The sequence below is a fragment of the Manis javanica genome, chromosome 13, assembly GCF_040802235.1.
Source record: "Manis javanica isolate MJ-LG chromosome 13, MJ_LKY, whole genome shotgun sequence".
Lineage (NCBI taxonomy): Eukaryota > Metazoa > Chordata > Mammalia > Pholidota > Manidae > Manis > Manis javanica.
This window is the reverse complement of record NC_133168.1, coordinates 51312209-51333784: the sequence shown is the minus strand read 5'-3', so window position 1 is coordinate 51333784 and position 21576 is coordinate 51312209. Positions and strand designations below refer to the sequence as shown.

Genomic DNA, 21576 nt, shown 5'->3' with positions numbered 1-21576 from the left:
CTCCCTCTAGTCCTCTCAGTTCTGCCTCCTGAATTCCTTGGTACTCTTTAAATAGAACTTTAAATAGACTAAGGCAGGTGCTTGTCTGACAAGATTCGATAATCTTCTTATGTCTTATTTTGGTGCTCTTATTAAGGAGAAACATGAGGTCAAATGTTAGATCATTTATTTCCCTTTTTACCCACTCCAGTGGGGAAAGTCTTACCGGTACTGCATTAGGGATATTTTTGGTGAGGTTATATACAAATAACACATAATAAGATTATAGAATCTTGTCAGACAAGCACCTGCCTTAGGCTTTTGCATTTGCTATTTCTTCTTGCTTGGCATGTTCTTCCCCAAAATACCCCTTCTTTACAAAAGTTGTTGCACACACCCACTCTGCTCAACCCTGCTCAGCATTTTATATCTCCCCCTTTCCAATTTTACTTGCTCCTTAGCACTTTCCCTATCATATTATATATATTTTGCTTATTTATATTTTTATTGTCCTCCTCCCATGCTAAAATGTAAGCTGATTAAGGGATTTCTGTTTGTTTCCTTCATCACTGTATCCTTAATAATTAGAATAGTACCTAGCACATAGTCAGTCCATGTTGAGGGGTTGAAGAATGAGTAAAAAGTATGTGCATATAAAACAATACACTCAAATTATTATAGCTTGTTTAAAATCTCACACCAGAAAAAAAAATATATTGCCTATGAAAAGTGAGTTAATTGGAGCAGAGGATGGTCAAAGTGATCCAGGGCTGGGGACTAGGAAATAGAGGCAGATGAAGATGTTAAGGATGCTGGCAAAAGAGGAACTGGAGTTAAATGCCAGTGTGCTGGGTGGTAAGGAGAAGGGAGTGAATCCACCTAAGGGCTGATAGACTGAGATAAAAGGAAGAAATAAGGGTGAAACCAGCAGTGGGTGTACTAAAGTAACCAATTAATTGATGTGATTTGAGGGATAAAATAACCAAGGAATGATGCCCACCTGTGCACACTAACATCAGAACACTTCTATAGAAAATGGCCCCTCAACATTTGTTAGGTCTAGGACTGCATTATGCTTCAGAAACACAACAGCCAAGTGACTGAGGTAAGACAAGAATGTTCCAGGTAATATCCACCTTATCATGTCCCCATTACACTCGGGGCACTGAGCATTTGTAATTCTTAAGTGAAAACATAACTGGAAAATTGTCCCTTGACCTCACCGAAAATCTCCCTAATGCAGTACCGGTAAGACTTTCCCCACTGGAGTGGGTAAAAAGGGAAATAAATGATCTAACATTTGACCTCATGTTTTCCCTTAATAAGAGTACCAAAATAATACATAATAAGATTATAGGAAGTGTTTTTTATATAGTCACTTGGAAATAGTTTATTTACTGTTCAGACTAATGGGATCTGGCAAAAGAGATGTGAAGTGTTTTTACACTTGGGGGGCATGTATCTCTTATTTTTTTTTCTTTGCGTCTTATAGGGAAAGACATATAAAGCTTTTACTCTATACTACATTTCAAGAATGTGGTACTGTCTAACCAAGAAATAGTGAGATTTCAGGGATGTGAGATCAAAGTGCAGAAGTGGTGGCAGGAGATCCCTGGGAGGGAGCAGCAAAGGCTTCAAGGCCAAATTTATGATCAGATAGAATGATTAGAGCAGGAGCTGGGACAGAAGGAGTCTGATCCAGTTATCAAAGTCTTCTATGAAGGTGAACATAAATGAGAGGACCACTGGAATGATATGAATCTCAAAGGAGCAGGGGAATGAGAGCAAAAGAATAAAGTCCAGAAATGACTAACCACAAATGTGGCTCCTGATAAGTGGGGTAAGAGCAGAAGCCCAGTAGGAAAGTGCTCCACTTGGAATAAGGGGCTCAGGAGGGGGGAGTACAAATTTAGCTCGTGAAGGGCAGGAGAGAGAAGAAATAAGAGAATGTTCTGGAAAAAGGCTGAGGGGTATACCTTGCTCCTTGGGCTTCCTGAGTCCAAGCCCCAGGCCTAATCCAAGGGACACAATCACCAACAAAGCGAGAAGAACCTATCAGGAAAAAGGAAAAGTGGCCTTTACAATTGTTTAAAAATGTACAAAGAAACACATGACTGTGCTCCCTCAGACAACATTAAGGGCACACAGCATGCTAGGTATGCATGATATCAGATCCAACCATGACAGAGGTACATCATTTTATTTAATGCCTGAAAATGAGAGAGGTTTGGAAAGAATTTTCAAATACCACTTACTACAGATGTCCAAATTCAAGCATATTCAACTGGTTATCTTAACCCTAAATTGAGTTAAAGTATGAAGTAAATCATGGAGGCCATTTACCTTTGCCCCTTTTCTTTGTTAACTAGATACCTGTTAGGATATCATTTATCTCAAAGCATCCCAGAACTGTGAATCATTTAACCACCTCATTCCTAGTGAGCAGGGTCTCCCACCCCCAATACTATCCTATGGAGGGTAATGAGAATGTTTAATATATGTAAAAATATAATGTCCAAATAACTAACTGGCAAATGACCTGTTTTGAGCTACAGCTCAAACAAATAACTTAGAAGCTATGTGACCAGAGATAGTCTATGTCATTCATTATCACTACTGCTGACAAAGTTCTTCAGGGTAATGGACTTTATGCAATGACTATAATTAAACGGTGATATAAAGAGAATTCTTCCCACCAACCTTTGCTCCCACTCTTTAAGTCCAATGATAAGCATGCTGGGTGACACAGCTTGAATAATGTGTATTGCCATAAAATACAAATACAAGAGACACACAAACTACCTAGGAAAATATTCTAATATATCAATAAACTTTGTTATAGGTTTTTAAAAAAATCACTGTCATGAAAGAAAAAAGTAACATCAAAACCTGCTCAGATACTGAAGACCTACATAAGCTATTGACTTTTTGTTTGTTTTCATTCTGAAAAACAACTGGAAAATTAACATATCTAACTTTCACAATATAAATTAATTCAATGATTGGGCATTTTTGTTACAATGCTCTGAAAACAGTTATGCATCTAACAAAATACTATGACAAAATATGAAATCTCAGTTAGCCCAAGGGTCAGTGGCCTTCCAGCAAATATTCATTCAGTGAAGAGGAGAGGGAAGAGGGAACATAAACAGTTATTAAATAACATTATTAACATTTGATCCCTTATTATTATGCTCAAAAGCCACAGGTGACCAAGACTAGGAATAGTACCAAGCAAGAAAGTACTGGGAAATTTCCTTATGGTAAACTTCATGTATTATAGATTTACCAACTGGTTTATTTAGGTTTATACCTTATTTTTGATCCTTTGGCCATTCAAACTTCGGGAAAAGTAAGCAATGTCTAGGTGTCCTTAGCATGCTTTAAAACTTCTTAGTGTTAAAATTTAGTGTCTATTTCTTCATGGCTTTGTACTTGTTCCATATGTTTATGGCTTGCTTTCTGTATTATTCTGTAAGCTCCTTACGACTAAGAGGGTTCATTTTTAATCTTAAAATCATTTACTGGAAATATATAATTCTGAATAAGCCTCTTGATAATGAGGTGTACATGTATGTAAACTAGCTTATGCTGTCTACAAGGTGGGGAGGAGTTCACTTTGGACTCCAATAAACAGAGAACCCAGCACTTGGCTTTAGTTTGTCCAAATAAAGAGTGCTAGAAACATAGCAGGTGCCGAATTGAGATGTTTTAAAATATTTGGAATCATTCAGGTACCTTTGAAACTTATTTTAAGATATTGAGCTCCTATTATATATACTATTAAACCTATAGAAGGCTACAAAAAAGGGAAATAAATGATGCATACGTTTTGCTCCCGTGGGGTTTACAATTTCTTGAATTTATATTATAGGATAAATATAAAAAGTGGGATAAGAGCTAAAAGAGAGCTCCAAAGTTCCCAGAAAGATGATAAATAAATAGACTCCTTTGAGGATTTACTTTCTCATAATCACTGGACTCAATGCTTACACACATTGTTCCATTTACTCTTCAAAACAATGTTTGGTACAAAAAAAAAGGATGATGCTATTAAAACACAAATTCAGTACAGCATAGGGAATACAGTCAACAATATTGACTATCTTTGTATGGTGACAGATAGTAACCACACTTTTTGAGATAAGCATTTTGTTGATCATTGTCAAATCAGTACGTTGTACACCTGAAAACAATATTGTATATCAGCTCTACTTCCATTAAGAACAACAACAAAAACAATGTTTGGGTGTCAGGGAGAATGGTGGTGACATTAACTAAAGAAGGGAATTTAGAAAGAAACCACAGCAGGGTAGATGTGAGAAAATTATGCAAGTGGCTTTGACTTAAGTTACTCAGTGGAGGAACCAGCAAGCAGGCATTTGAAATTATGTGACAAAAACCCAGCAAGAGGTCAGAGTGGCTTCCTTGAAATTCCTAGTTGAGATTATGACTCTTAAAATCATTAAAGATGATGAAATTGCCTAAAGAAAAGATCTTTAGACAGGATTTGGCAGTACAGCCCCATGCCACATGCACTAAGAGGAAAAATTAATCAGCCAAGAATGCAGATAAGAAGTAAAGTCATAAAAATGGAAATTTCAGTTCCATTGTGGAAACATGGGAGAATAATTCAAAATGAGAAAATACTCATAAATCTCCATGTACTATTGTTATGGAGACTCAACAAAAGGACAGGGGAGAAGCACTGACTTTCAAGCAGGTAGGTTCAATACAGCAAAAACAAGGCTAGAGAACAAGAAATGGTTCTGTGCTAAGAAATCCAAGGGTGTGAAAAGAGCCCTGTCTTCCCCAACTATGATGGTAAAGGGAGAAGAGAGCAATACAAGCAAGGAAACTGTCTTTTTTTTTTTTTAGTACAGGGAAATTCCTAGTATACAAAAGAACAAGAAAGTGAAAAGAAACGAAAGAGATTATCTCCAGGAGTGCAGTAAAATAGGATAAAATTAATAGTCCAACAAAGAATGTGAGGTTCAGTGATTTTAATTTCTCACTCTCTGATCTTAAAATAGTCCTGCAATAAAAAGGTGACTTCGGAGGTAATTATAATCATGCTAAAATCAATGTTGCAAAGTGTTCTGCCACAAATCCAGACTTTTTAGATCAATCAAACATTAATTTGTTGTTACCAAATTTCTTACTTATTTAATGTGATTAAAAATATTAATTATTAATTTTGCATTAGAGTCATCAGAAGGGATAAAACTGAACACAATTACTTAAAACTTTTCGTTTAAGTAGCAACAAATATAAATGGGTGGTTGTACACAACATTTGTCACAAAGCTAGAAATTAAGAACTCTACTTACAATACAGATTATTTTATATTTCTTAATGGAGTTCTTCATAACAGCTTCTTCCATTGTTTTGTAAGCTGTATAAACCTGTTTTACCAGAAGACAGTAGTACTCCTTCCTTCTAGTCCAGCAAAGAGAAACTATGAGTTACATGGCTAGACCAACTTTTAAATGTTTGATAAGATCACAGCTCTTTTGTGATTGGACAGTCAAGTCAGAAGAAAAAAAATGTGTTAACAATAGCGTGGAGAGATGAAAGTCCATTTCCAGTATATTGTAAACAAATACTAAATACTGAGATAGGGCAGGGACATGGAATAAGCATCATGATTAATTTTCCTAAAAACACTGCAAAAGAAATAGTATACTAAGAATTGGAGGGACTGCATCTTAAGGCTAAAATCCCATTTTGAAAACCAGGGAATTGAGATGCAAGATTCCTAACATATTTTATACTAATCAGACAGTAAACCACCCTATCTTCAGGCAGGGCAAGTAATCCTAAGCAGTACTTGAGGGAATCACTATCTTGGAGAAGAACAGGATCAAGAAATTCCTTGTGTTAAGTTTATCTTACAGAATATCTAGAGGATAGACTATGGATGGTGACTGAAGGGCCCCCACCAGTAAGATGGCAAACTTCCGGCTTCTCTTTGGGGTCCTCGGTTCCCGCTGGCGCCACCTGAAGCCCAATCACCTCTCGCCCCCTCCCAATCCCAGCACCTAGCCAATAGCCAACAGCCCTGTAGAAGTGACACCTCAATCAATTCATGCCCTTTCCTATATAACCCAGCACCTTTGCCTAATAAAGCGGAAATCTCCGGTGAATTGCTGCTGTGTGTCGCTCCTTTCCTTTCATTGGTGCCGAAGCCCGGGAGACGGGCCACCCCAACTGGGCCCGTCTTCCCCCCGACACCAGCAGCAGCTTGCCCTTGTCCTCTTTTTCCGGCGCTGGCTCATCACACTCACCACTCCTCTCTGGCCTTTAGGTAAGTTTTCCCCCCCGGAGTGGCCCACTCTTCCCCGAGCTATCGCAGTGTCATTGACCGTGATCGTCCAGCAAGGCCCTGACACTCGGGGATGAGGAGGGAACTCTCCCCGCTTCAGGCATTCACCGCTGCAGCGGACCCTCAGGCCCCTCCTCCAACAGCCATAAATCCCCGCCTCAAGCCTTTACGGCTGCGGCAGATCCTCAGGCCCCTCCTCCGACAGTCATAAATGCATTCACCGTCCCTTCCATCAGTGCTGAAACTTTTTAAGCAAAATTTCCCCAGGGTGGGACACTCTTCTCCGAGCTATCGCAGTGCCATTGACCGTGATCGTCCGGCAAGGCCCTGACGCTGGGGACGAGGAGGGAACTCTCCCCGCCTCAGGCCTTCACGGCTGTGGCTGACCCTCAGACCCCTCCTCCAACACCCATAAATCACTGCCTCAGGCCTTCACGGCTGTGGCGAACCCTCAGACCCCTCCTCCAACAGCCATAAATCCCCGCCTCAGGCCTTCACGGCTGCAGCAGACTCTCAGGCGCCCCCCTCCAACAGCCATAAACGAGGTGACTCCTTTGCGGATGAGAACGCTCCCTTCCCACCCCCCCTCCTTCTGCTCCATCCGCCGAAATCTGTTCTGTCTGCCAAAAACTCCTAGTGCTAGGTACCTCGTGACTCCGGCAAACTGCCTTCTTAGGGAAGTCTGGGTGACGACCCACACTTCCTAAGAAATTCCGACTCATATACGAGTTTCCACAGACCACCAAGGATCATCGGGGGCACCCTTTGTCTCCTTGCGGTCTGCTTCCAGTCCGAGGATCTCCGTTCATCTTCCCCTGTTTGTCTCTTTCTCTATCCTTTAGCCATGGGAGCCTCCTCATCCCTCCCTGAAAGTTCACCTCTTGAATGCCTGCTTAAGCATCTGGGTACCCTCTCCCTGACGCCTGATATAAAACCAAAACTTCTCCGTAAATATTGCTCCCAAGATTGGCCGACATACCCCCTAGACAATAACAACCAATGGCCCACAGGGTAAACTCTTGATCCTAACATAACTCGCAATCATTTTAACTACTGCCAGTGCCTGAAAAAATGGAAGGAGATTCCCTATATCGAAGCTTTCCGCCTCCTCCTTCCCCCGCCCCCTCCCAAGTTCTCCTAGCCTGCAAGCTGCCGCCCCCGCAGAAGCCTCCCGTTCACTCCCTTCCCCTTCTTCTCCTACAACAGCCCTTCTCCCTTCCTCCCCCACCATCTCCTCCCCCATCTCACCTCCTCCGCCTTCGTCCCCTGCAGATTAAGCCTGAGCATTTCAGGCTTTAACTAGGTCCCAAGGGCCACCTCCATCTTTGCCCTCATCACCTGTTTCTCCCCTGTTAGGGACTGCCTTTGTCTTCTCACATGTTTGTAGGGAGAAAGGGAAAGCACCTTCCCCCATGTCTGAATGCAGCATGGGAAAGCACAAGCTAGAGAACAACCGGTGCAGTCCTTAGAAGTTATCTGTCCACAAAAACATATCTTGCCAAGACTCCTCACTCTGAAAATAGGGAGACCTTGAAGATGTGTAGAAACACCACCCCTGCTTCTAAATATGCCCTTCCCCCAGGAATGCAGAACAAAGAACATTCTGTTTACACATTCCATAAGCAATTAACTGGAGCTCTGCTGTAGCTCAGTTAGTAGAGCATGGGACTCTTAACCTCAGAGTCATGAGTTCAAGCCCAACTAGAGCAGCACAAGCAAGCAGCTGGGCTGCTAGCTGGTGACACGTGGGTCCGATTCTATCTTTCTTTATTTTCTTTGCCCCCCTTCTGCACTTCAGGACCTGCTCAACTAGGCATGGCTAGACCACGTCACTCCCCCACAGACTGAGCCAGAACCCTTCAGTCCCCCTCAGACTCGGTCCCGAAGGCCTCCCAAAATTATCGCCCCCCTCCGGGAGGTAGCAAAATCCGAAGGCATCGTGCGCATTCACGTCCCCTTCTCCTTAGGAGATTTAGCCCAACTAGAGAAACGCCTAAGTTCCTTTTCCACTGATCCCACGACATACATCAGGGAGTTTCAATGGACCCTCCGGTCTTACAGCCTCACACATCATGACATTTTCATGCTCCTGGCCAATACTCTCCTCCCTGAAGAGCGTAGATGAGTTTGGGACTTCGCCCAAACGCACACTACCGAAACCCACAGGACTGACCCCACCTATTCCCCTGGCCCCACTGCTGTCCCAGAACAAGACCCACACTGAGATTATAACACCGCCAAGGGCCTCTGCTCTCGAGATATTTTTGCCTCCTGCTTAATAGCAGGTCTGAAAAAGGCAGCTCGTAAAGTAGTCAATTTTCAAAAGCTCCAAGACATAATTCAAAAGAGAGACGAAACCCCCTCCGAGTTCTTAGACAGACTCACTCAAGCCCTATTACAGTATACCAGCCTGGACCCAGAAACACCTGAAGGAAGACATGTCCTTATGACATACTTCCTAGCTCAAAGCTACCCCGACATTAAAGTTAAACTCAAAAAGTTAGAACAGGGCCCCGCTACCCCACAGACTGAGATCCTAACAGTGGCCTTTAAAGTCTTCCATAATTGGGAGGAGGAGAAAGAACGCTGTAAACAAAAGGCTGATCAGGCCAATTTCCAGATGTTGGCCCAGCTGATAAAACCACAACCTGGGTGCCCCTCTACAAACAAGTCCCCCCAAGGAGCTTGTTTCAAGTGTGGAAAAGAGGGAAATTGGTCAAGGGCATGCCCCTCCCCTAGATCTCCTACCACCCCATGCCCCAGATGCCACAAAAAGGGCCACTGGGGGTCTGATTGCCCAACCACCCAAAGGGGAGGCTGGACGAACAACCCCTATCCTAAGCCCGCTGTAGTGGGGCTGGCAGAAGAAGATTGACGGGGCCCGGGGGCATCTCGCCCGACCATTTCCATCACCAAACAGGAGCCCAGGGTTACTTTAACAGTAGACGGTCGCCCCATCTCCTTCCTCCTAGATACAGGAGCCACCTTCTCAGTCTTGCGAGAATACCGGGGCCCTACCATGCCAGCCATTACTCCTATAGTCGGGGTAGGAGGTAAACAGATTTTCCATTAAACCTCCCCCCCGTCCTTTTATGCACAATCCTAGACAATCCCATACCTTTCTCCCACTCCTTCCTGGTTATGGCCCAGTGTCCCATCCCTTTACTAGGACGAGACATCCTTTCCCTCCTCCACGTTTCCATAACTATATCCACTCCCACAGACCCCAGTACTCCCTTTCTGATGGCCCTCATAGCCGACAACCCCCCTCTACCCAATGAAAGCTACGGTTCCGCCCTCATACACCCTGTAAATCCCAAAGTTTGGGACATTACAAGCCCCTCTGTGGCCCTATGTACTCCTGCCTCTATCAAATTACGTGACCCCTCTCAGTATATCTGTCAGGCCCAATACCCCTAACCACTTCAGCCCTCATAGGCCTCCAACTCATCATTCAAGATCTCTTAAACAAAAATTACCTCAGACCCACTCACTCCCCATTTAATACCCCCATATTAGCTGTTAAAAAAAAACAATGGATCTTTCCACCTTGTCCAAGACCTTCGCCTTATCAACATGGCCATTGTCCCTATCCATCCCTTAGTTCCAAATCCATACATCCTTTTATCGCAGATCCCTGCCTCAGCATCCCACTTCTCAGTCCTAGATCTCAAGGACACATTTTTTTCTATCCCTCTAAACCCCTCCTCCCAAGATTTTTTTGCCTTCACCTGGATGGACCCATGCACCAGACATTCTGAACAACTTACTTGGAAAGCTTTGCCACAAGGCTTCCAAGATAGTCCCCATATTTTTGGATAAGTCCTAGCTCAAGACCTCAAACAGTTTCATCATGATCACCCCGAGTCCACTTTATTACAATATGTAGATGATCTTCTACTCTGCAGTCCCTCGTGGGAACAGTCTCAACTTGACACTGCATCTCTACTTGACCTTCTAGCTTCCAGAGGTTACCGGGTATCCCCCGTCAAAGCTCAAATCTCTTCCCCTTCTGTCACTTACCTTGGATTCCTTCAGTCTCAACAAAGAAAGTCCATTACCTTAGACAGAAAATGACTCCTCTCTGACCTGCCCATTCCCAAAACCAAGACAGAAATCCTTTCCTTTCTAGGCCTGGCTGGGTATTTTAGAGCATGGATCCCTAACTTCTCCCTGTTGGCAAGACCCCTATACGACCTCACCAAGGGCCCCCCTAAAGAACCATTATCATCCTCACCCCGACACTCCTTCATTAAGCCCCGTCAAGCCCTTGTGGAAGCCCCAGCTCTCCATCTTCTTGATTTGTCGAAGCCCTTCTCATTATACATTGATGAGAGGTCCAGTCAAGCTCTAGGAGTCCTAAGCCAATATTATGGCCCATCCTTTGCCCCAGTAGCTTATCTCTCCAAGCAATTAGACCCCACAGTTTGGGGATGGGCCCCCTGCCTACGAGCATTAGCCGCTAGACAGCTCTTGCAGAAGGCAGCTCATAAACTGACATTCAGGGCGCCCCTTACCATTCTGTCCCCACATCACCTAAAAGATCTCTTAACCTACAAAAGTTTACAGACTCTCCCTCCCTCCAGACTCCTCACCTTACTGTCCTCTTTCCTCCAAAATCCCATTCACCCCCTTTGCCATCCATACCTGAATCATGACTTTTTCCTCCTTTACTGCGCTCTCTCTTTTTTCCCCCTCATTCCTACTGTCTTCCCCACCACCCCAGCCTCCTTTGTATAGCAATTCAAAGTCAGACAGACTTACACACAGCATCAAACAAAAGTTACTTCCCTCATTGCCACACCAGACTGCCCTCTGAAAAGCTGCTCTGAGCCTTTATACCTCCACTTTCCTCCCTCCACCGAAGTGTTCACTAGCAGCTACCCTTATTCTCCCTACCTCTGCTTCCTCTATGACCAAAAACAAGCCTATTGCAGGAGATGGCCAGACACCTACAGGAGATGTCCCTACTAGTCTTGCGCCATTCACTACATGGGTAACTTCCAGTACCCACAGTAATATTCCTCCAACCATTTCATGAAATATCCCAACGGCTCATTCTCCTGATCAATCCCAGATCCCTGGGACTCTCGATGGGCCGCCGGAGTCACAGCCTCAGTTTACTACAGGGGGTCCTCGACCCCCCACGGTACCCTTCATATCTCTTGAAAGTATGTTCCCTCTCATTCCCAGATCTCTCAAGTTGCATCAGATATCAGACATTCCGAAAAAGTCATTATCCAAACTCTTGACAGCGCCTCTTCATCTTATTCCCGCCCCTCTTCCCATTTCTCCTACTCTTCGTTACAGCTCATTCAAGACACCACCATCTTTCTCAACCACACCCTTAACACCGCCAATTGTTTCTTGTGTGCATCACTACAGCGCCCACTGCTGGCCGCCGTGCCCCTTAATATTTCCAACTACTCTTTCCATGCAGAAAGACAACCCCTCTGCCCCTTGGCAGACATACCCCTATGGGAACCAAAATACGCAGATAATCTCACCATCCACCACTGTGTAAGCCCAACTCCACGCCCCTCCAGCGCACTTCACTGCCTCTCTATTTACACCCCTACCTCCGGCTCTAAGACTTTTACGCAACCGGGACACTTCTTTTGGTGTAATGGCAGTCTTTTCAACTCACTGCCTCTCAGCTCTGATACACCCTGCATTCTCGTCACCCTAATCCCACAGCTTACACTTTATAGCATGGCAGAATTTCTTGAGCTCCAACCTCCCTTGCCCTCCTGCACAAAAAGAGCTGCTTTCCTTCCCATCATGGTCAGTATCTCTTGGATCACCTCAGCCATTGGGGCACGGTTTTCGGGAGAAGCCTTGGGTCACTCTCTATGGGCAGTTAGAGTTCTCAACGCCACACTTGAGGGAGCCCTGACATCCACTGCCGATTCCCTAGCCTCTCTCCAAAGACATTTCACTTCGCTAGCTAAGGTCACCCTTCAAAACTGGCGGGCCCTAGATCTGCTTACAGCCGAGAAGGGCGGTACCTGCGTCTTCCTCCGGGAAGAGTGCTGCTATTACATCAATGAATCCGGCATTGTAGAAACTGACATTACCAAACTCACTGACCTTGCCTCCAGTCTCCACTCTGCTTCCAATTCCAACCCATTCTCGTCAATACTAACAAACCCCCTCCTCACCTGGCTCTGGCCCATCGCAGTCCCCATAATAATCATTCTCGCCTGTCTCTTCTTACCCTGTATAATAAAGTTCATCAAATCCCAAGTCGGAAAAATCTCTAATCAAGCTTTCAACCAGCTTTTACTCAGGAACTACCAGCTTCTGGCCACAGAAGATCCCTCACCACACACTGACCTCCTCACCACACACTGAGATGGACTCCTCTCTCCACTGGAAACTGTTCCTAGAAACAATGGCTGCAGACGCCTGGCTCCTGACACCCATATCCTCTTGGCACCATTGGAATCAACAGGTCCTCGACCTATGGTTACAGGGAACCTTCATTGATTTCCAAACCTGAAGAAGTCCACATCTACTCATCCTTACTGCGGGGAGTGCTATCAACCCTTTCCTCCCAATCCTCAAGCCCTCACTCCCTTCTCCACCCCCTTTTAGCAGGAAGCAGCCAGAAAGAAAGCAATGTCCACAACCCCATAGAGGAGAAAGGGGGGAATGAAGGGCCCCCACCAGTAAGATGGCAAACTTCTGGCTTCTCTTTGGGGTCCTCGGTTCCCGCCAGCGCCACCTGAAGCCCAATCACCTCTCGCTCCCCTCCCAGTCCCAGCACCTATCCAACAGCCACCAGCCCCATAGAAGTAACACCACAATTACCCCATGCCCCTTCCTATATAACCCAGCACCTTTCCCTAATAAAGCGGAATTCTCCGGTGAATTGCTGCTGTGTGTTGCTCCTTTCCTTTCAGTGACAATGGCTCTCACTGGAGATACACATCTCATGAGACCCGAAGTCAAGTCTATGCCCAACAACCCCCCAACCCAGGCCCTTTGCCCCATTCTTGAAAGCCTCAGAAAACAGAATCATAAGCCTTTGAGTGTGCCCCTCTCTGAGGCTGCCTACACTCCCCTTTCTTCGAGTGTATACTTTGCCTTTAATAAAGACTGTCTGCTCAGTTTACTGTGTTTTGTCCCTGCACTCTTGAGTGGCAAGCGTCTTTGTTACTTTGCTATTTCATTCAGTTTTCTAGACTTAAGCCCAAGTCTCTCTCTCTGTCCTGCTTCAGATAAGTAGGGAAGGCTACTGAGATCTCTGATTTGGACTTGCAAGTTCCTGTTACCTGGGTGACCTAGACAGAACTGCAGCTATACGATCATGCTCTTGAGTAGGCTTCCTGAAAACCTTTCTTTGCCTTTGGGAAGTTCTCAGAATGTAATCTCACTCCATCCAGTGCTCTGTGGCTCCCCCAGGTCCTGGGGTGTAGGGGCTTAATTCCCATGCCATGCAGGTTCAAGCAGACATTGGATGGCAGGTGACCCTGGTATTAGGTGTTGGTGATGGATTTTCCCTGAATTCAATGAGCTTTCCTTTTCCCCCTCAGTGCTTCCTTGTTCTCTGCTGCCTGCACGGCTGCTGCCATCCACTACTACTCCCACTTTAATGAATTTCTTCCTTACCTACACTTGTCCAACCTGTTTGAGAATTCTTTCTTGTTCAGAGTCAAGAATTGTCCCCTGTCCAAGTTGAGGTTTCCCCTGGTATGCAGAGAGTCCTCCCCAGGTTCAGCTGCCCAACAACAATACTAATAAAAATACATTACAAGAATAATACAATAATTAAGCTTTAATACAGTCTATTTATTTTCTTTAAAGATAACCCAAAACAAAAGGCTATGTGGCTCTGTGAAATTCCAGAGTGTTTCTGTATTGATATAAACTTCATATTATATGAAAACCAACATATTAAAAATGTGCTTTAACCATAGTAGGAATTCTAAAATTCTGCTTATTATGTGATAGTTATGTCTTGCATTTTACAGTGTTCACAATTTGACATATCTTCATTCCTATTAATCTTATGTCAAACTTAACAATATCCCTTATAAACATTTTATCCCTGTTTCATAGATGAGTAAACTAATGCTCAGATTATTTAAATAATTAAAAGTCATGTGACTTACTTGTCCAAGTCACATATTTCCTAGATGCCAGAAGTGGAACTGTAACCCAAGTTTTCTAACTCTCAAACCCAAGACAATTTCCACTAAGCAATATATCGGCTCTTTTCTTATTTAAATAGACCAGAGGCATCCAGACACATGTACTTCATGCCGAGAAGGGGCTATAGGTTTGTGATGAAAGAAGCCAAATTAATAGCAATGTAGCCAAGGAGAGTATTATAGTAAATGGTGGGCATTAAGCTTTTCTAGTTTAAATGATCCTAAGGCAATAATTCTCATCCAGTGCTCTGTAATTCCATGAAACATTAGTCCTTCAATCACTTCTTTGGTCAAATAAAGCTGGAGAACTCTTTTCTAATGTAAAGATTATAAAAATCCTGTAGATTCCAGCTCATTCTTTGGATAACACTATTTTAATCTCTTCCAACCCTATAAGCAGCAAAAATAAATAGGAGAAGAGTCTATCTTAATATACAATTACTCATAAATGTTAATATTTCTGAAAATCATGTCTTAAAGAAAAACACACGAGCCATGTGTCCTTTTACGGCTTTAGGTGTTTGTGATATTCTTTCCCATCACTTCCTCAGGCCTGTGTATCCCTGTTTCACCAATTCCACCTACAGGCCTACCCATTGGAAGCATCTACACTGGTTGCTGTAATGGAAGGGATTAGTTTTTGGACTAGAAGATGCCATAGAGATCTTCTCATTCAGGGTCTCACAGACTTTCCATGGACCACAGTGAACTAGTAGATCTTTAAAAATCAAAATTGCAAAAGAAATTTTGATTGGCAAGTGGTTAATCCACTTGAATTGAATAAACTCCACACTGAATAAACTCAGAAGGATCCAAAGTAGTTTTTTAATTTTCACTTTTTAAAATTTCGAATTGAAGGCTCCACTTCCATTGAATTAGAATCTCCTGGAGTTTTGGCTAAGGCATCACAGTATTTTTTAAATATCCCTCCAAGTGATTTTATACATAGCCAAGACTGGTCAGCCAAAGTCACTTTGCTTTGTATGAATTCTCTTCTGTAAATACACTCTATTCTAATCAAGCTGGCCAATTTCACAGGTAAGGTGAGGGGACTCCAGGGGCTTGCTCACTTGCCCAAGATTGCTTCGGTTAACGCTGTCTTAGAAGTGAGATTCCACCAGATCTTCAGACCCCCACTTTGGGGTGTATCACTGTGGTTGCCACTGTTGTGTAATACTGATCATAAAATAGATCAAGCTGACATCACAATTTGCCTTAAAACTAGGAGATTCCCAAGAATCATGGCTTTTATCTAGTCATCTGATGACTCAATTTTTCTGGGGTTCTCAGTTTTATTTTTACTTGTCTATTTGCACTTATGACTATCCTGTCAGACTTGACACTGGTTCACATTGATCCTACTTTTATCTTCTTCTCTGTGAATGTAGTTTGTTGTGTCAAGTTGGCTAACTATAGTATACAGTTATTTCATCAAACACTAACCTAGGGATTTGCTGTAACAGGATTTTGTACATGTGGTAACCATACAGTCAGTTGACTTTAAGTAAAGGAGATTACCCCCAATGATGTGGGTGATTTTCATTCAGTAAGTTGAAGGCATGGTTTACCAGACAAGAATAAATTTTGTCTCAAGACTAGAGCATTAGCCTGAATTTTCAGCCTGCTCTACCCTATGGATTTCGGACTTGCCATGACCCACAATCAAGTGAGCCAATTCCTCCTTTCTCTCTCTATCTCTCCTTTATCTCTTTCTCTATCTCAGTCTCTATGTCTTCTGGCTCCACTTCTCTAGAGGACCTTAACTAATATACCCTTGGAACATCTCACATTATTTCTTCTTATAATGCCTTATTTTGAACCTCCCCCCTTATCTGGACCTCTGAGATCTGTTCTCTTGGTTTCTGTCTTCTTGATTTTAATTTCTTGTCTTGCTATTTCCCGTAGTGATTTGTATCCCTTGATATCAGAACACCTATCTGGTTCTGATACCCCAGTTGTACTTTCAGATGCTGCTGCTTGGCTCTATCCAAGATGTCATTTGATACATAATACCACTGACTCTGGCACTATATTTTGACTGTGTGATTCATTACCCCCTCCCCCACTGCCAGAACTTCCCTTCTCTCTTCTTCTGTCCTCAACCCCCGACCACTTTCAACCCTGAGAACACAAAAACACTAGACAAGGAAGCTCCAGGCCTCAGATAAAAGTGTTGTATTAATCATTTCCAAGTTAATTGACTAGTGACACCAAATTCTCCATTTTTAAGGAATCTCAGATTATCTCTAAATTACTACATTTTGGCTATTATAGTGGAGAAATATCTCAGTCCTTCAGGCCCTAAGGTGAATAAGCCTCAGAGAATTTACCTGGGGCCTGCACACAAAGATATAGTAGAGATATTAGCATTGCCCACTCCCTAGTCATAGTTTCTGTTATAGCAATTCCCCTGACTGAGCCCTATAATCTATTCTCTTTTGAGTTTTTCAAGTTTTAGTTATTCCCAACAGTCACCTGAGCATTTGACACTGGCCAAATCTACCTCCTCCATGCAACCTGGACTTGGAATAGACTACCTGTGTCACCTGCATCTGGACCTACACTTTCTAAGTTACCTGAACGTTGGGAATAGAAAACCCATTTTTTGCTGTCTTGGGAAAGCTCCACAGGCCTGCCAAGAGCAGCTTCTTTAAGTCTCCTGGACCTGCCCTTCCTGGTTCCAGCACAAGAACTTGGGTGATAGCTGGACAAACCAGACTAAGAAGGTCCAGAGAACTAGATACACTGAGGGTGGTGGTGGAGCTGAGGCCGTTTCTAGGCTCAGATCTCACATCAGGAAGGAGTCTATCAAGGCAGGGAGACCTCACAAAACATAATAGTAAGGATAGGTGGGCAGGTAGCCAGATTCAAGAGGGCCTGTCATGAGGAAAAGGCAGAAAAAAACAGGGAGAATGACAAGTTTGCCTAGTAAACATAAAGCTAACCTGAGAGGCAGTTGGTATAGAAAGGATAGATGCTAGGTCTCGACAAGTGAAAATCCAATATTGGAGCTGATTCTAGTTGCAAGGTAAGATTGGTATTAGCAATGCCAAACCAGGGCTGAGAGGCAACAGTATATACAGGGCTGTGAGGACAAAAATCTCAGCATAGGAAGGTGGAGTCAAGATGGCGGCGTGAGTAGAGCAGTGGAAATCTCCTCTGAAAACCATATATATTTTTGAAAATACAGCAAATACAACTATCCCTAAAAGAGAGACCAGAAAATACAGGACAACAGCCAGGCTACATCCACACTGGCGAAAACCCAGAGCCTCGCAAAGGGGGTAAGATACAAGCCACGGCCCAGGGGGACCCAAGCGCCCCTCACCCCAGCACCCGGTGGGAGGAGAGGAGTTGGAGCAGGGAGGGAGACGGAGCCCAGGACTGCTAAACACCCAGCCCTAGTCACCCACACTGGAGCACAGACACACAGTGCATGGGGTGCTGGAAATGAGGGAAACAGGACAGTAAGACCTGTGAGCAGTCCCTGCAGCCAGCGCCCTTGGGACAAAGAAAAGCGAGTGCTTTTTGAAAGTCTTAAAGGGACAGGGACCCCACAGCTGGACAGAAACGTCCCGGGACACTTAGCCCAGCAGCTGGGAATCCCAGGGAACTCCGGGCGTCCTAACCCCCTGGGCGGCAGCATGGCTCGGAGGCCCCTCACGGAGATAAACACCCTTCCACCCGTTTTCCCTCCGACATGGCTCCGCCATAGGGGAGAAGCAGCCTGAGGTAGTAGCGCAGTGCTTCTTTCACAGCGGCCGGGCAAGAATTAGACACCTGTCTGCACGCAGCTGCCCAGCACAAGCTGCTAGGGGTCGCTGTTCTCCCAGGAGAGGAAGATCACAAACCAGTAAGAAGGGACATTCTCCCAGCCAACATATGCGCCAGCTCCCCACAAACACCTCTATAGCCATGAAAAGGCAAAAGAATTTGACACAGACCAGATTAACCCAGACATCCTCCCCTGACAAGGACGCTGGGGAGATAGACCTAACCAATATCCCTGAAAAAGAATTCAAAATAAAGGTCATAACCATGCTGATGGAGCTGCAGAGAAATATGCAAGAGCTAAGGGATGATGTATGGAAGGAGATTACAGAAATGAAACAATCTCTGGAAGGATTTATAAGCAGAATAGATAAGATACAAGAGGCCATTGATGGAATAGAAACCAGAGAACAGCAACGCATAGAAGCTGACACAGAGAGAGATACAAGGATCTCCAGGAATCAATCATTATTAAGAGAACTGTGTGACCAATACAAATGGAACAATATTTGCATTATAGGGGTACCAAAGAAGAAGAAGAGAGAAAAAGGGGTAGAAAGTATATTTGAAGAAATAATTGCTAAAAACTTCCCCTAACTGGGGAAGGAAATAATTGTTGAGACCACGGAAGTATACAGAACTCCCAACAGAAGGGAACCATGGAGAAAAACACCAAGACACATAATAATTAAAATGGCAAATATCAAGGACAAGTACAGAGTTTTAAAGGCAGCTAGCGAGAGAGGAAAAAGGTCACCTACAAAGGAAAACCCAGCAGGCTATCATCAGACTTCTCAACAGAAACCTTACAGGCCAGAAGGGAGTGGCATGATATATTTAATTAATGAAACAGAAGGGCCTTGAACCAAGAATACTGTATCCAGCACCATTATGATTTAAATATGAAGGAGGGATTGAACAATTCCCAGACAAGCAAAAGTTGAGGGAATTTGCCTCCCACAAACCACCTCTAAAGGGTATTTTAGAGGGACTGCTCTAGATGGGAGCACTTCTAAGGCTAAACAGATGTCACCAGAGAAAATAAAATCACAGCAAAGAAAGCAGACCAACCAAATACTAACTAAAGTCAAAAAATAAAATAAACTACCCACAAAAGCAGTTCAAGGAAACACAAAAGAGCACAGAATAAAACACCCAACAAATAATGAATGGAGGAGGAGGAATAAGAAGGGAGAGAAATAAAGAATCACAAGACAGTGTTTATAATAGCTCAATAAGCGAGTTAAGTTAGGCAGTAAGATACTAAAGAAGCTAACCTTGAACCTTTTGTAACCACAAAACTAAAGCCTGCAATGGCAAAAAGTATATATCTTTCAATAATCACCCTAAATGTAAATGGACTGAATGAACCAATCAAAAGACACAGAGTAATAGAATGGATAAAAAAGCAAGACCCATCTATATGCTGCTTACAAGAGATAACCACCTCAAACCCAAAGACATTCACAGACTAAAAGTCAAGGGATGGGAAAAGATATTTCATGTAAACAACAGGGAGAAAAAAGCAGGTGTTAGAGTGCTAGGAGCAGACAAAACAGACTTCAAAACAAAGAAAGTAACAAGAGATAAAGAAGGACATTCCATAATGATAAAGAGCTCAGTCCAACAAGAGGATAGAACCATTATAAATATACATGCACCCAACACAGGAGCACCAGCATATGTGAAACAAATACTAACAGAACTAAAGGATGAAATAGAATGCACTGCATTCATTTTAGGAGACTTCAACACACCACTCACTCCAAAGGATAGATCCACCAGACAGAAAATAAGTAAGGACACAGAGGCACTGAACAACACACTAGAACAGATGGACCTAATAGACATCTATAGAGCTCTACACCCAAAAGCAACAGGATACACATTCTTCTCAACTGCACATGGAACATTCTCCAGAATAGACCACATACTAGGCCACAAAAAGAACCTCAGTAAATTAAAAAAGATTGAAATCCTACCAACCAACTTTTCAGACCAAACAGATATAAAACTAGAAATAAATTGTACCAAGAAAGCAAAAAGGCTCACAAACACATGGAGGCTTAAGAACACGCTTCTAAATAGTCAATGGATCAACGACCAAATTAAATGGAGATCCAGCAATATATGGAAATAAATGACAACAACAACACAAAGCCCCAATTTCTGTGGGAAGCAGTGAAAGTAGTCTTAAGAGGAAAGTATATAGCAATCCAGACATATTTAAAGAAGGAAGAACAAACCCAAATGAATAGTCTAATGTCACAATTATCAAAATTGGAAAAAGAAGAACAAATGAGGCCTAAAGTCAGCAGAAGGAGGGACACAATAAAGATCAGAGAAGAAATAAATAAAATTGAGAAGAATAAAACAACAGAAAAAATCAATGAAACCAAGAGCTGGTTCTTTGAGAAAATAAAAAAAATAGATAAGCCTCTAGCCAGACTTATTAAGAGAAAAAGAGAATCAACACACATCAACAGAATCAGAAACGAGAAAGGAAAAATCATGATGGACCCCACAGAAATACCAAGAATTATTAGAGAATACTATGAAAACTTATATGCTAAGAAGCTGGAAAACCTAGAAGAAATGGACACCTTCTTAGAAAAATCCAACCTTTCAAGACTGACCAAGGAAGAAACACAAAATCTAAACAAACCAATTACCAGCAAACAAATTGAATCAGTAATAAAAAAACTACCCAAGAACAAAACCCCCGGGCTAGATAGATTTACCTCGGAATTTTACCAGATATACAGAAAAGACATAATACCCATTCTCCTTAAAGTTTTCCAAAAAATAGAAGAGGAGGGAATACTCCCAAACTCATTCTATGAAGCCAACATTACCCTAATACCAAAACCAGGCAAAGACCCCACCAAAAAAGAAAATTACAGACCAATATCCCTGATGAACATAGATGCAAAAATACTCAACAAACTATTAGCAAACGGAATTCAAAAATACATCAAAAGGATCATACACCATGACCAAGTGGAATACATCCCAGGGAAGCAAGGATGGTACAACATTCAAAAATCTATCAACATCATCCACCACATAAACAAAAAGAAAGACAAAAACCACATGATCATCTCCATAGATGCTGAAAAAGCATTTGACAAAATTCAACATCCATTCATGATAAAACCTCTCAACAAAATGGGTATAGAGGGAAAGTACCTCAACATAATGAAGGCCATATATCATAAGCCCACAGAAAACACCATACTGAACAGCGAGAAGCTGAAAGCTTTTCTTCTGAGAGCGGGAACAAGACAGGGATGCCCACTCTCCCCACTGTTATTCAACATAGTACTGGAGGTCCTAGACACTGCA

General features: G+C 43.1%; 1 protein-coding gene across 1 annotated transcript in view; it reads right to left on the bottom strand.

Annotated features, from left to right (window-relative positions):
• The window catches only part of ENPP3 (ectonucleotide pyrophosphatase/phosphodiesterase 3), a 67713-nt gene extending 62281 nt beyond the window's left edge, over positions 1–5432 (bottom strand). Inside the window, exons 1-2 of the mRNA XM_017679155.3 lie at positions 5310–5432; positions 1956–2031 (exon numbers count right to left, since the gene is read on the bottom strand). Coding sequence (XP_017534644.1) covers positions 1956–2031; positions 5310–5363 — 130 coding nt within the window. The 5' untranslated portion in view covers positions 5364–5432. The remainder of the gene's footprint in view (positions 1–1955; positions 2032–5309) is intronic.
• Positions 5433–21576: the final 16144 nt, after the last annotated feature.